The sequence below is a fragment of the Meleagris gallopavo genome, chromosome 8 (genome assembly GCF_905368555.1).
Source record: "Meleagris gallopavo chromosome 8, MGAL_WU_HG_1.1, whole genome shotgun sequence".
Lineage (NCBI taxonomy): Eukaryota > Metazoa > Chordata > Aves > Galliformes > Phasianidae > Meleagris > Meleagris gallopavo.
The window spans coordinates 5,160,143-5,176,011 of record NC_139411.1 but is presented as its reverse complement, the minus strand read 5'-3'; the positions used below and the strand labels follow the sequence as shown (position 1 = coordinate 5,176,011).

Genomic DNA, 15,869 nt, shown 5'->3' with positions numbered 1-15,869 from the left:
TTACATTTTATTTTGACATAAAGTAGAAAGAGAATTTGCAGTAGATTTATAACTGAGTGGGATGCTTATCAAGAAAGCATAAAACCTGAGTGTATTATTTTCTTGAGATTACTTTCTCTATGTTTTAAATAAAAACCTGCTAAAGTTAAGTCAAACAGCAAAAACAAAGAGTTGCTTAGTCCAAGTCATTTCATTTAGTTCTAAATTCATTGTATTTATTTGTATGTTTCTTTCCGGAAAGTGTCAGTTTGCCTTCGGCTTCATGCTGCTGAAAGAGACCTTTCAGTTGCTACAGCCTAAATCCTGATCTCACCCTTCTTTTCCTTTGTTTCTTTAGGAATGCCTGCTCTGGAATAAGCTTCTCTTCACTTCTAGGCATAGCTTAGGAAATGTTTGCTGCACTGCCGAGCCAAAAATCTCTTTGGAATGATGTTGCACGTGGTCCTCTGAGACTACTGCTGTGAGTGGGAGGAAAGTGCAGTCACATGTTCTGTGCTCAGAGGTAACCACAGAAGTTTCAGAGGAAAAAAAGGCATCTCTACTGTACAGACTGGGTAATGTATTTCTTCCTGATCGCTTCTCTGCTAAGAAATAATGGCAAGCTGGGCTAATTGCATTATTGGATAGACATTTAGTCTTTTAAATCCAAAGCAGTAATGACCTGTCTGGAGACATGCTGAGGTAAGAGGCCTTCTGGAAGGATGTTACTCCTTATTAAAAATGGAATAATACAAACAGCGTAGCTTTGTTTAGGAAAAGCAGTGTGTGATGAAGTTACAGTTGAGCAGAATTACTGAGCAGAGACAAGACACAGGAATCCCAGCCCCAAACAGGTAGAGGGGACAGATGCCCTCTGGACACTGCTACCTCCCTCTTTGGGGGGCCTTTCCAACTGTGAAATTGCAATGTTAATACGTCATTGCCATCTGTTCCTTTCAGACATGCTGAGGTGATTAATTTGTTGTCTTAAGCCCCTGGAAAATGAAAGCAGTCTATTAGTGCTAAGTAATACTGTTAATTGGCAAGATAGAGGGTGGCAGCATGTGGATTTGAGATGGAAATTAGTCATTCTAATCAACTCCCGCCACACCAGTTAAATAACCACGTATAACTTGCTGCATTGGTCAGTTGTGACTTCCCCTTTTAGGAGACCTTAGAACTTTAAGAGAGAAGAGTTTTGGTGTCTAAGCTTTCTTTTTGCTCTATTCAGAATTATAAATCTGAAATGATGAACACAGCATGCATATTGAGCTTCCTTCCAGAGCCTTGTTATTTAAATAGGTCACAGGATCTAGCTGACCCTCTGCAAATAAGGAGACTAATAGCTGTGAGCTCTGGGTAGAGCCCCGGCCTGCTCTTTCTGCAAGTGCTGCACGTAGGGTGAGAGATGGGGCATAGGTGCCTTCGAGTGAGCTTAGAGTCTGTGACATCCCACTCTCCTGCCTTTCTGAAGGAGCCAGTTCTATACAGCCATGTGGTTTGTGAAGGGCAAGAGACGGGTAAGTTCCGTGGGTTAGCAGCAAGGTTGTTCCTTTTCTCATTCAAATAGAAACTTGCAGCCACAAATTCTGCCCAGTATAGAAGTGGATGCGCTTTTTCACTTCTGCAAGCTGAAATGAGCATACCCATTTCACTGGGCAGTGCCCCATGCAAAAACAGTGCTGCTGAGTCACTTCTTCTTCCTGAAGCTGCTGTGCACAGAGGAAAGGTCCCGGGAAAGCAGCTGAACTATGTGGAGTCCCAGTGCAGGACTAAGCACCCAGCCTGTCATGGCTGGCCTGTGTGAGAGAATGGAATTGGGTGCATATCCTTTTGGTGGTCACTTGGGTGTCCGCTTCCACCCTTCTCACTCTCTGGAAATGCTGGTCTTGAGCCATCACATGTCCAAGGACCAACATTTTCAGATCGCAGAGCACTAAGCTGTAGCTTGAAAGTCTTTAGAATCATTAATCCTATCTAATGTGTGACCTAAACAGATGTCATCTATCTTATTAGCACCCTTTCAGCATACTACAGCTATGCCGCTCAGACAGCATGAGAAGGAAGCTTAGAAAACATAGAGAACCTAAGCAAGGAAATGACAGCACAAACCTGTTTCGTGCCAACCACCTCCAGCTCACCTGCTCCAATGACAGAGCCATGTATGCGGCTCAGCTGCGTAGCAAAGGAGAGATTTGTCCTGCACACAGCTGAAGGCAGTGTCAATTAGTGAATCTGGGTCAAGAGCCTCCCATGAACGAAAGCACAGGGCTCGCTGCTCCCAGAGCGCATCTCTGAGCTCCACCTGCCGCTCAGCAGCTGGCGTGCCGCCCGGCACCGCTCTTTCTCTCCTTTGTTTTCTAATTCCTGCTCCTGCAATTGTAACTGTAAAGCAGAGATGTGGTCACAGCTCCCTGTGCAGCGAACCTTGCAGAAATACCCGTTTCTTTGTGCCTTCCGGTGCAAAACAGCTGACAAGCAGCTTTTTGTTGCGTGCTGAGCAGGTAGAACCATCTGGGCTCGGGTGCTGTGATCTGCCCTGACAGCAGGAACAGGCATTAGTGGGCTTCCCCTGCCACGCACACATCACTCTCAGTAATGACACATGCATGAAGAGTCGGTCCCTTCTCTTTTGGCTCTTTCCACTGGTTGCAGGCAATTTACTTGCCCTGCTTCTGGCACTGGCTGTGCTGTTTGTTTCTTCACCCCCCACACTGGCACTGGGCTGAAATCCCCGCACACACAGAATTTTAAAGCTGCCTTGTGATTGCACTGTTTGGAAAACCCTACAAATGCTATTGCCTCAGAGAACTCAAGATTAGAAAAGCCTACACGTCAAATTAGCTTTATGCTTTATATTGCTCATTTCTTTCTTTTTTTTTTTCAGTGATCTGTATTTGCTAAATCTTAATGATCTTTCAACCTTAACTTCACTCTAGGAGAGTCGTGGTTAATTTAGTGCCTTGCTGCTGTATCTGCTTTCTTAGAAAGGACCTTGGAAAAAGATGAGACAAGTGGTTTGAATAAGTGAAGAGACCTGTTTTGATTGCGTGATGTCTGTCTGTTGTTCAGCAACTCATTTCTCACATCAAGTAAAAGCAATTGCTAGAGCCATAACATTGCATAGTTGTCAGATAAAGCAGCCCTTGTGCCCTAAGCCTGCACTGAGAGTACTTCCTTTTCTGACTGTTCAGGGCACTTTGGGTTTTCTCCTCCTTAGGTTCTCATTTAAGATTTTGTTTGTTCTCTCACAGAAAAAAATAAGAGCATCTGGGTATTTGATGCCTTTATGTGGACCTAAAGACTTCTCTCAAGTGGGGTTATTAAAATTGGAGCCTGTGCCACATGTCTGTCTTCTAAAGAAGATGATTAATAACAGCCATCTTTCCACTCTCCCATGTCAAGTGGAAGGTTATGAATGGAGAAATACATTGTGCAGGAGTACTTTTTATTTGTTTCTTTCTTCACTGTTTTTTATATTTCTAATCCAGATGCAGAGTCTTTGAAACTGCACATTTTTTCAGAGACAATGTCTGGACACAAGTCTGACTGCTCTCCCTGAACCTGCATCTGAACTGTCCTCAAAGCAGCCAAACAGAAAGCTGCTGTCTTGCCCTGTCCCCTGAACCAGTCAGTTGCAAGGTGGGAGGCATGAGGGCTTTCAGTCCCAAATCCAGCTCTTCAGGAAACCACAGATGTCTGAAATGTGAACAGTGAGCTCTGCCTACACTTGCACGGTAAGCTTTTCCACTAACATTATGACTTGTTAAATTTGCAGCATTTTTAACAGCTGAAGTGTATCAGGTATTTATTAAAAGAATTTGACTGCGTAGCATATGCAGGAAGTGACACAGAATTTCTGGTTAAACTTGAGCATAGGAAGTTCTGCAGCAATATGCGAAGGAACTTCTTCTTGGTGAGGGTGACAGAGCACTGGAATGGGCTGTCCAGAGAGGTTGTGGAGTCTCCTTCTTTGGAGATATTCAAGACCCATCTGGATGCCTACCTGTGCAGCTTGCTGTAGGAGCCTGCTTTGCAGTGGGTTGGACTCGGTGATTTCTGGAGCTCCCTTACAGCCCCTACGATTCTGTGATTCCTCTACTGAGTCTGAGACCAGTGAATCACTGTTGGGATGTGACTTTGCTTATTGAATGCATTTCTTTGTGTACTGTAGGCTGGCCAGCAAACTGTGGCAGAGTATTTCAGCCAAAGGCCACAGAGAGAATTATATCAGGCAATAAAGTAAAGCCACACTCTTGGCCTTGGCAAGTTGATTACAAGTATGCACAGCCTTTATGGCAGTTTTTCAGGAATGCAAATAGTGCTGCCTCGGAAGAGGCTGCTGTTGAAGCCAGTATAACAGAGACAAATAACTCATCATGTTGGCAAATTCTTGTCTACCTTTAGGTCACTCCTGCTTACCTTGAAGACATTGTCAAGCCTATTGTATCCTACAAAATGTACACAGAAATTCCTCTCCTTCGTAAAGCATATGTGTGTTGCAGTGTGTATCCATCATATCTGAACTAGGTGTGCTTCTCACTTAGTAAGGGGGAAGACATGCAATTAATGGTCATTAAAGAATCTTCTGTTTTTGCAAAAGTGCATGTGTATGCAAAGTGTTTACTCTTTGAGCTGCGTCTGCCAGCTAAAGCTTTGACAGGTATCAGCACAGAGAAAAATGAATTGGGAAAAAAAGAAGAAAAAAAACAGGAAAAGTTGAGTGAGGATTAAAATGGCCATGCCTGCAGTTTTGCTTTAGAGATTTGTGGGATGCATTTTCCAGGTGTGTATTGTGCAGAAGATGCTGTGTTGATAAACTGATGAACAACTGATGAGTATTTGGACATGCTTTTACCAACGTGTCTTTGCATAGCTTATTCCATTCTAATACTTTCATTGCATACATGAAGAAGCATGTAAATAAAACACACAAATACTTTTCTCTAGTAACTCCTATTGTGCATTTCTATTATCAAAAGTTAATCTGTTCCTTTAGTCTGTCCTACTCATAGATAACATGTCCTTGGTTAAAACCGCAGTTGTTGTGGTTTTTGCACTGACAGGTTTGGACCAGAACAAGTAACAGATTTGTGCATTTCTCTGTTGAACACCTACCACAGACATTGGGTTCTCAGTGCGGCACGTTGCTTCCAAGTAAGTTCTGCCTTTTGTTAGACTTCCTGCAGAGAACCTTTCTGGGAACATCTGTACATGACAGACAAATATGGAGTTTGGTATAATCCGTTCTTCATTTCATGCAAAGTAGGATAGGCAAATGAAGTTTGCACAAGTGAGATTCTTAAACTAAAGAAAGTTAAAAGTACAGTGCGAGGTGCAGGGAAAGGTTATCTGAACATCTGTGTGCAGTATATGAAAGGGTCTGCATGGGAGTTCGAAGCATTTGGCTTATCTCTGGCGTTGAGGTGGCTCACCATGGAAAGCAAAGACTGAGTGTGAGTAAAACCAGTGCGGAGAGCTTTGAAAATCTGCTATGGGGCCATGAAGTGAGGGCTGTGGAGCATTGTCAGTTGTCAGTTGTTCTGGGCCTGGCCGGCCCAGCAGGACAAGCTGGGGAGGGCAGGGACAGGGCTGGTGGCAGCTGTGGGAGTGCGTGTCAGGTCATGGCCTGTCAGGAAGGGGACCAAGGATGGACGTCAGAGGAGGTGTGTGTGTGGGAGTGCGAGCTGCAGGGTCATGGAGACGAAGGGAAAATGGCCTGTTTCCAAGGGAGAGCCTGATACGGCTGTCCTGCGGGCAGTGTGCCATTTCCCTGACGTCTGCAGTCACGGCTTTAACTGCAGGCTGTGCTTTGGCACTGCTGCCTCGTACAGGGCACGGCTGGGAGAGGGCTCGGCTGTCCCGTCAGGGCACCTGGCTGAGTCTGCCTGCAGCTGCACTGCTGGCAGTATCACTTTCCCTTTTAAACAGTGATGTGCTGCCCAGTATGGGGTAAATTACACTGTGAGGTGTGTTAGACTGTGACGCACCACTAAAAGGAGTCTGGTCTCATCCAATTGTCTCCTGCACTTTAGATATTTATAAATGTTGACCAGACACTCTCTCAGCCTTCTCTTCTCCTGAGACAGGCGAGGTTTAGGTTAGATATTAGGAGGAAGTTTTTCACCCAGAGGGTGGTGAGGCACTGGAACAGGTTGCCCAAGGAGGCTGTGGATGCCCCATCCCTGGAGGCATTCAAGGCCAGGCTGGATGTGGCTCCGGGCAGCCTGGTCTGGTGGTTGGTGACCCTGCACATAGCAGGAGTTTGGAACTACATGAGCATTGCGGTCCTTTCCAAGCCAGGCCATTTTATGATTCTCCAGGCTGCACAGACCCAGGTCCCTCAGCCTTTCCTCATACAGGAGGCGCTCCATGCCCTTTATCATCTTTGTCATCTCCCGCCCCGCGCTCCTTAGAGATCTTTTCCAACTCCATCACTCTGCGTCGCTATGAGCCTTGCGCGCCACGACGGCGCAGCCGTTCCTTCGTGCCGCCAGGCGGCGCTCGGGGCGGTGGTCTCGCGAGAGCGCCGTTTATCTCCCGGCAGCCGCGGCGCCGCCGTGCTGATCGCAGAGCGCCGCGCCGGCAGCACGGGGAGGGCACGGTGAGTGGGGGCTGCGGGCGGGTACCGCCGGATGTCGCTTCCTCGGTGCGCAGCGCGCCCTGCAATGCCGCCGGCTGCTGATGGGGACTCGGGGAGCGCGGTGCCGGGGCCGCAGCTGTGGTGCGGTCCTTCTCCCCTAAGTAGGCTCCCACACCCTCGCTGAGGGGCCCGGTCCATGGCGATAAGGCGCGGGGCTGCCCAGCCCAGCCCTGGGGAACGCCTGCGGTGCCTCCCGCTCGGGCCGCTGGGAGGCAGGGACGGGCGTCCTTACAGCGTGGGGTTATTTAAGGGGCCGAGGAAAGGGAAAACGAGCCGTCAGATCTTTCCGTAACGCAGCGACGCTTCGGCCGTGTGATTTCTGACGGAGCAGAACAGCCATTTTGCGAGAGCCGCCGGGCTGCGTGAGGGAAGGCGGCGTTTGCCGCTCTTTGTGTGCGCCTCGCGGGGAGCCTCGAGCGGCAACGGCGCCGTGAGGCGGCTGTGAAGTGACTTCGTCAGGCGGCTGTGCCGGGGAGGGCTCAGCTGACGGGCGTGCTGTGATTCGGCTGCTCATGTGGTAAGATGGCTCCTGAGCGAGAGGGCTGAGAGACAGCTGTGTTGGTCGGTTTGTTTGCATGGGGGACTGAAAGGTGCGTTGTGGTGCTTGCAAGGGTGGAAAAATAAAATAAGTGAAAAACTTATGGTCAGGCTGCATTTAAAGGAAATGTCTCAGGGAGCCGCAAGCTCCACGGATGGCTGATTCTAAGGGATGTTGTAAAGAGTGCATTAGTGAGGTGAAGGGTGTGAAACCTTGTAGAACAGCAGCTGGATGAGCCAGGCTGTGTCAGTACGAGGACAGAATGGCACTTGCAGGCTGTTCTTCCCTTCCTCGGCAGCTCTGCTGAGCCTCACTGGGATCAGCTCCCAGCTGCTGGAGTTTGCTGGCTAGACAGAAATGCCAGGGGCACGTGAGCAGCAGGGAGGATTGCCTAAGCTCCTGTGGTTGAGCCTGTTGTCAAATAACTGTTGTTTTTCCTGTGGTTGCATAAATTCCGTGGGCCGAAGCATTCCGGAGTCTGCTGTTGCTCCTGGAGAGAACTTCATCTCTGCTCAGAAAAGTTTGTCGCTGTGGAGTCTCGGGCTTTGTTTTTCCCTTTAATAGAGAAGTAGTGCAGATGGTTCTTCGTAGGATGCCCTTCCTCTTTCCTTAAGGAAACCTCTAAGAATTTATTACTGTGCTTTAGGAACACGCTAAGAATGAGTCTGCCACAAGACAGAAATAGAAGCTCTTGCAGCAGCGAAACACTGGCTAAGTGCCTTCAGGCGAGGAAGGACTTGGAAACAGCTATCTCTGGAATTGTCAAAGCCGAGCAGCAGATTAAAGAGAACTGGCGAGAGGTAATTTTTCATTTGTTAAAAATGCATTAATAACTAATGTGACTTCACTGACAGTTGAAATCATTCCAGAGTACTTTCTGTGGGGAAGATGGTCTGAAGTTTTCCAAGAGATGGGCAAATATCTTGGCCTGTAACCTAGGCATGCTTTTGGTGAAGTTGTTCTGTACTGCTAGCCTAGGCATGCAGGATTTTCTAAAGCTTTTGGCTGAAGTATCTGAGTAGTGAAATGTTGTGAATAACATCGCTATTTGATAATCCTTTAGAGGCAGCTTGGAAACTTGCACTGACTTGTGAGTCATGCGGTGTTGTGGGTTACTGTGGTTTAGAGCTTGAGGAATAAATTGTTACAAAAATACCACTTCTGACTGAGAAATAATATTTTGTAATCTGTGCAGCATATGCTCATTGGTACTGTTTGACAGCTACAGCAAAAATGGAAAATGTTACCTTGCAGGTTAAAGCCAAGATTCACAGCCATATCAGTCGCCAGCTGGAATGCCTGCGCAGCCGTGAGGTGTGGCTGTTTGAGCAGGTAGATCTCATTCAGCAGCTGAAGGAGGAGGCATTGCAGCAGCAAGCTCAGCAGCTCTATTGGGTAGGAAATGGTTGCATGTTCATTTTCTTGCACTGGGATTTTAAAATGAACTGCGTCTTTGCAATTATTTTCTTAGTTTTAACCTGGGAAGCCCAAACAATAATGAGTTTTTTGTCTTTCACACAGTACTTGGGACAGTTCAATTGCCTTATTCATCAGCTGGAACACTCCTACAATAACGAACTAGCAAACCAGATTTCAGTTTGCCTGGAGAGGTAAATATTGATTACAATGCAAGCTAACACAATTGGTATCTATTTTGACTTACAAATTTAACCCCGTTTGTGATTCTGGAAGAACTAATAATAGACCTGAGTCATCATTTCTGCATTTTAGTAGTTCATAGGGGTAAGGTTTTTAAAGCACTGTGAAATATGATTCATCTTCATCTTAGATTGGAAGAAAACAAATGAAGCAAAACCATAAAAAGCAGTGGGTGTACACATTTATGCAGATTTCTTCTGATTTTAATTGGTGATGGCAGTTGAAGTAAGAAGGAAAAACTTGTGTTTTGCTGTTTACTTTGCTCTAGTTTGTGAATTTGCATCTCCTTATTTTTTTTACGAGCAGTAAAAATCTTTCATTTTTGCTAATTATTGCCTAGTCAGTTCCCAAAACAGGACAGGTATAGAAGATTACAATAAAAAAAAAAAAAAAAAAAGTCTGTAACTCTCATCTTACTCTTTCAGACTGGAAAGTCTCACTCTTAAACCAGAGGAGTCTTCTGTTCTAAATTTTGAGGCTGATACATCGTACCTTCGCCAAGCTATTACCTCATTTGGTTCAATCAAAACAATGGTAAGCATCGAGATTTTACTGGATCGTAGTACTTAAAGTCTGTGTATATATAGTTAGAGCTTGAATAACTCTTGTTTAGAAATCATATAGTTTACTTGTTTAGTATTTAGACAGTGGTTTTTTAATTATTACACTTACTTCTGATTTTGACTGAACTTAGATCCAGTTATATGTTATGTTACTTTGGTTGTATTCTTACTCTTTTCCAGCAACTGAAAAATTAATGTTAACTGTGAGCATCTAAAGGAAAATCTTACGTTGTGGGAAGGTGTCTGTGCTGTAGAAGTATTTTGGGATTCTTATGTAAGCAGTGTATCTTCTATATTATTGGAGATCATTCTCTTAAAGGCAGTGAAATGGAATTAGTGTTTTTATAGCAAATCTTTATTGTATTCTGAATATTGAAAATTGTTGGCTATTAGGATTGGATCAGTTGTAATTGCACTTGGCTTCTGCTTCTTAGAAACTGAAAAAAACCGAGATTTAAACTGAACTGTACTTCTCTTTTCTTATAGCAAAACTCAGAGAGAGAGAATACTTCTCCTTGGTTCCCAGGGCAGAATTGTGCCCTAACAAACTGTGAGCAGGTAAGATTAGTACTCAAATCTGTTGATGTTTAGCTGTATCAATGGTAAAGGGAGAACTGCAGCACAGTGTGTTAGCCTGCTTGAGGAGTGGTTTCTGTTTGTGAAGGTATCTGAGTGGCCAGTAGCAGCTGCTGTGCTCAGCAATAGTGATCTGGTGTTCTAGCTGCTCCATGAATAGATGTACAAGAAGATAATATGGAAGTGAAGTTGGACTGTCAGTCGGATGTCTTAAATGAATGGTCCTTTATGTTGTCAGGTCAGGACTGGGAGCTGTATAATTTGTTTTAATCCAGGAGGTCATGGGCAACAAAATGCTGGGCCCTACACAGAAACAGTGCTGGTGAAGGTTTGGAGGGCAGCAAACCAAAGATGGAAGCGTGGTCAAATTTAGGGGGTTATGACTAGGTAGAAGCTGTAGAAGCTGTCACTTCCCTTTGTTGTCTTTTGCTCTCTGAACAATCTTGTATTACAAAACAGTCAATGCAGTGGCTTGAAGTCATAGAGATGACTGAAGATCTGCTTTTCTAACTAGAATAAATACTGGTTCAGTAATTCTGACATGTACTGAGTATTCACTTAGATGTTCACCTTCGATTGCTTCAGCAATTAGACAACTTGATAACTAACAATGTTTTTTTAATCAGCAGAAAACACTGTGTGGGACAGTGGGCACCTCGCTTGCTGACTGGTTACTTGGAAGCAGACCTGTGGATGTTTGCCGGGCTCCATATATTCCCAGCACCAATCTTGAGGAATGGGTTACCCAAAAATCTGTGTCAGAACCCAGCCAGGTATGCCATTAATGCACTAATCTTGTAAGGAGAGAATTGTTGCAGGTAGAACGTGGTAGAATTTAAATCTTCTGTAATTTTGAAGTGATGACTATGCAAACAGTTATTGAAACATTGCTTTTTAGTGTCAATAACTGTATTTCAATGTCTTTACTAGGATTTAAGCTCTTCCAAAGTCTGCTATTTTGAGAAAGCCTGGGGAAACTTGAAAGATTTGGAAAACTGGCTCCTGCGCAATCAACAGCATCATGTTGCTGGGAAGACAGATGGCCCTGGTCACAAGGACTCCACCTTGACTTCCAACTTGTCCTTTTCCATGGAAAATAAGGTGGAGGAATTGGAATCCCTTGTGCAAGAGGAGGTGGATCTTTCCGACTGGCTGCTTACACCTGGCGTGGAAAACGGAGGTAGTGCTTCAGATGAGAAATGGAAGCATGAATTTAAACCTTTTAGGGAAGAATTTAATTGCAATGATTGGCTCCTCAAAGCTGAAACATGTACCAGTTGTCGTGGCAGCCAGATCAAAAGCGTGGAAATTGAGAACCTGGGAAATCTGAAGTGCCTGAATGAGCATCTTGATGGAAAGAAGTTACCCACTACATCTGCTGTAAATGCCTGGCTTCTTCAGCACCCCCAGGCACCTTTTAAAATGGAAGATGTGTGCAAAGCTAACGAGCTGTGTAGCAGCTTCTCAGAGTGTGTGTGTGATGAAAACTGTGGAAAAGAGGCTCTGTGTAAATGGCTTCTGAAGAAAGAAGGGAAGGATAAAAATGGAGTTCCGATAAGCCAGAAGGCTGTACCAAACCCAGAGCACGAGAAGACAAAGTCTCTTGTCAATTCCTGGCTTAACCCTTCACAACAGCTCCCAGGGGAACCTGTTAGCGCCGAGAAAGTGGATTATTCAGCAGAGATAGCAGAACCCTTCAAAGTACTGCTTGAAAGGCCTCTGACAAGCTGGCTCGCCAAGTCTGAGCACAAAGCAGAAAGTGCAGATGAAAAGGCAAGCAGAGAGAAAGTAAACAGTAGTTCCAGAAGTCCCTTTGTGGACCTCTTGGCTCCGTTCCACCACCCCTTGAACGTAAACAGTTGGGTGTTGGCTTCAAACAACCTAGAAAATGATAACCCGCCTCCAGTGGAAGATAAATGGCTCCTACACAAGAAAGCACAAGTAAGCATATTCATAGCTGTTTGTTACTGCTGTGTTTTAAGCCGATGGATGAGTTTATTGTTTAAGAACTTTATGCTTATCTTTTTTTCTGAATTCATAACTCTTCTGTACAATATTGGCTGATAATTTTTAGGTTTTTTAGCTCTCTTAATGTCTTCATTGATTATTACTTAGTTATTTCAGTAGACTGGGCCAGTGTTTCACATACAGCAAGAGTTAATTTTTAAATACAAGTCGTCTTCATCTCAGAGATTCAGGATACAGGTGTTTTTTCTTTATGAGTGCTTGACAGACTTTGAAGATGCATCAGAATGTGTAGCTGACATTAATGAAGGTGGCCATTTTTCCAGGAGTTTGGCCTTCCTACGGTTTGCGACCTGTTTGCCTGCATGAAACTCAATGGAGGTAACGAGAAGTGGCTGTGTCGCACCACTCTGCAGGTAGGGTGCACTGACTGTGTTAGGATATCTGCACCTAAACGTAGCTTAGGTACCAAATAGAGAAGGCAGTGGCTTTCATCTTCAGAGTTCTCCAAATGTAACCTTTAACGACGTTGAGATTTCCTGCCCATATAGCATCTTAGCAGCTTGGGTCTTTTGCTTTGTCATTATTCCTTCTCTTGATTCCAGGCCAGGAAAGGAGTTGCTTACATTCTTGAGTAAAACAGTTCAACTGATTGACACTTGATGAAACCTTGTTAACTTCTGTTGTGACTAAAACATGCAGTTAACGTTTAAATGCCTAGGCAACTTCTTTCTTGTTTTGGTAATGCATTTACACATGACATTGTGCTTATCCTCGCTGTCAAAATAATCATAGAATCATAGAATGGCCTGGGTTGAAAAGGAGCACAGTGCTCATCTAGTTCCAACCTCTTTGCAGTGTGCAGGGTTGCCAACCACCAGACCAGGCTGCCCAGAGCCAGATCCAGCCTGGGATAACTGTAATTGTTTTTAAAATTCGTGGAAAGCCGCCTTCTGAACAGGTGCACGTCAAACCCTAGAAGGCAAGGTACTCCTTTTAGCAATCGTTTTAGTAGGATTTTTTTCCCAGTCTTACAAATGCTTTTGTTCAAAAGTGCTTCTTTCTGTTTATCGCAGATCAAAAAGAATAACCCTGTTTTAAACTTGTTTAGATGTGAAGAACTGGAGGCGTTGGGATTGTCCCCTTCCTGCTGACGAAACGCACATCATGCTGAGTGACTGCAGCCAGCTGAATTCTCGTCTTGGTGTTTGGGGGTCTGCTTTGTCTTTTACAATTATAACAGAAAAAGAAATCTTCATATAACAGAGTTGTGGTGCAAAATACGTCTTTTTGTTATGATTTAATTTTGAAACGTAAACCCACTGAGCATAAGCAATCTGACACTATAGAGATGTTAGTCAATTCGTATGTTAGGGGATTACCTGCATCTTCTTTAATGGGCTCTCTCTTGAAATATATTGAAACCAGTGCAAGCATAAAGCAAAATCTCTGGTGCTGTGAATCATCCACCTTGGCCATCCACATTCAGCTGCCACAGCTTTGACAGGAGCTGGATTCTAGCTTACTGGGGTTGCGAGGTAGCTTAGACTGTGCTTGGAATTAATTGTTTTTAATTGAGCAGTCGCTAATTGTAAAGGTTTCTTTTGCATCTTATATTGGTGTGTCTCCCAGCTGAGTACGCATAGTCTAAATTTTGAATACCTCAGTTTGTGGAAGCTGGCACATGACAGGAGAGTTGGTGACATGGTTTGCAACTTCTTGAGCCCTTCAGAGGACAGGGTAGACATTGGTCTGACAAAGGAAAAACAAAATCGGGTTGGTGGGCTTTTCCAGAGCGTTAACTTCGATGGCATCGGTAGGGCCAGAACCTCCTGTGTCCGCAGCATTTAGTAACTACTGGAATTTCATGGAAAGAACTGTAAAATTAGATGTGTACGTTTCTGCTAGTTTTAGGTAAGTCATGATGAGCTTTTATTGATTAAGCCAGTGGAAAGCAGGCATCCTAGCCAGGTGGCATTTAAAGGTAATATTTGGGGAATTGGATTCCTTCTCTTCAGATTGGATTTTTTTTTTTTCTTTTTTAATTGGGAAGCACTGGCTTTGCAAACTGCAGATCCCACTATCTGATCAATTTTAATGTTTTAGCTATGAAATTTCTTACTGTTATCAGTATGAAAGTGAGGGTTTCAGTAATTCTGCTCCCTATAGCCATACACATACAGCTCAGGAGATATTTTACGTCTTGAGTTCGTAGGAAACAAAGCGACGTTGGGTGGAAATGTGGATCACACCTGTCAGTTTGCATGAGAAACTGAAGTTGCATCATTCCTGCTGCAGCTTCTACTCACTTCAGACTTAGTGACTAAAAAGCCTCCCCTTTTCCCTATGGCTGAAGCCTGCCTCGGAGTAAAAATGATTTCACTTCCTTACAGTGCTGTAGAAATCAACAAGATCCAACCTCGATATGTGCGCACACGTTGCTGTCTGATACAACCTGTGTATTTGTTCCAGTTTTTGGGCTGAGGAGTACACTGCACACCTGAAACTGGACCCCAAAAGGGCTTGACATCAGTGGACCACTACCTAGAGGCTTTTGTACTTCAGTAGTTGGAGCTTTCTACCGAAAGCAGAAAGGTGCTTCTGAAGTTCACTTTTCTCCTTTGAACGTGTCTTTGTTGCATGGGGAGATGTACTGTGACTAACTCCAATAATAGCCTAATTTGATTAGCAGTTGAACTTGATGAAGGTGATTAAAGTGCAGCCCACCTCCTGTAATTCCTCGTAGTTGTTGTGTGCTACCTTATCAGTTCATTATGAGCCTTTAAACCTTGGGGGTATGTATTCCTTTACTTACTCAACTGACTTATCACTAATTGATATTTATGTAAAACATTAATTAGTCTTTTCCATTAAAATAATTGCAGCCAAGCTGTGTGGTGTGGCTTCTTTGTGGAATGGTTAATAAAACTGCTAGACTTGCCTGGGTAACTTCTGCTCGGGTGTTGCTGTGGCTCTGCTCTCACTCCAGCACTGGGTTTGTGCTTCAGTTTGCTGCTTGGCCCCCACCTGCGCTGTAGTCAGCTGCCCAGGCCAAGGAACCTTAGGGAGCTTACTGCCATCCCTGCAGTGAACAGAAGCTCACAGACACGTAGCTGGTATGGCTAAAGCACTGGCCTTTATTCAGGAGCTGTAAGAAACACAGGCTTAGACAAAATGGTGTCTTTTGAGTCTTAAGTCTTTAATATTGAAGGATTTATGAAATTTTGTTTTTAATATGATTCAGTCCTCTTCTATATCCATATTGTGTCTGCCTGCACAACTGAAAGCTGGTTCTCTAGCTCTTGAGCTCTCCTTGTTGCATATTTTGCTTCTCCTTTGAGGATTTCCCATTCCTTTTAAGTGGCACTGTACCACAAAGAGCATTCTTCTGTGACGGCGTGCAGCTGGGCCTGGCAGCCCTTCAACCTGGAGTTTCTTATGTGGGTGTATGTGCACATAAGCTTTTTTTCCTAAATGGGCTAGACCTTCCCTTAGCAGCCACGTGTGGAACTCCTGAGATGTATCCTGAGCATAAAGCTTTCACAGACAAGGACAAATAATTATTTCAGATCTTCTAAGTACAAAAGGAAGACAAAATAGCAGGTGCAGATAACACTTGATAGCTTTGCAAGCAGTCAGGAAGGTTTTCTTTGAGCTGAGGGGGTTAGGCTGATGTCTTGTACTGAGGAACTGGGTGAAAGCAAGGCATGGGCAATCCCAAGCAGGAGAGCATGAGCCTGGTGAAGGGCCAATGCACCCCAACAGCAGGGCTGCTCATGGGGCTCATGAGGTGTGAGGCTGCCCAGTTGTTGGGCTTGTACCTGCTATGCCACTATATCTGGGCAGGGAGAGGGGGATTACACAGCAGGAAGAGGTGCCTGAGTGGAATGCAATACCAGTGCTAATGACAGAGCACTAAAAATGGCTGTGGTACCTCCCATGTCAC

General features: G+C 44.6%; 1 protein-coding gene across 4 annotated transcripts; it reads left to right on the top strand.

The window, feature by feature from the left end:
- The first annotated feature begins 6,448 nt into the window (after nt 1–6,448).
- On the top strand, nt 6,449–14,812 carry NCOA4 (nuclear receptor coactivator 4). 4 transcript variants are annotated; one of them, XM_010714165.4, is made up of 10 exons: nt 6,449–6,583; nt 7,807–7,960; nt 8,415–8,555; nt 8,682–8,770; nt 9,245–9,353; nt 9,869–9,940; nt 10,588–10,731; nt 10,889–11,899; nt 12,250–12,339; nt 13,035–14,812. In XM_010714165.4, exons 2-10 carry the CDS (start codon nt 7,820–7,822, stop codon nt 13,038–13,040), a joined length of 1,803 nt encoding a protein of 600 aa, XP_010712467.2. In that variant the 5' UTR covers nt 6,449–6,583; nt 7,807–7,819; the 3' UTR covers nt 13,041–14,812. The 4 variants fall into 4 exon arrangements, with proteins under 4 accessions (XP_010712467.2, XP_010712465.2, XP_010712468.2 ...); XM_010714163.4 differs by having other exon boundaries at nt 10,585–10,731; XM_010714166.3 differs by having other exon boundaries at nt 10,585–10,731; nt 12,234–12,339.
- The last annotated feature ends 1,057 nt before the right edge of the window (nt 14,813–15,869 follow it).

What these genes read in the sequence shown, in the direction of transcription:
- NCOA4 (XM_010714167.4), top strand. An exon ending in TTGGTTCAATCAAAACAATG is followed by an intron (nt 9,354 to 9,868) that starts GTAAGCATCGAG and finishes CTTTTCTTATAG; the next exon opens with CAAAACTCAGAGAGAGAGAA. An exon ending in CTGTGTCAGAACCCAGCCAG is followed by an intron (nt 10,732 to 10,888) that starts GTATGCCATTAA and finishes TGTCTTTACTAG; the next exon opens with GATTTAAGCTCTTCCAAAGT.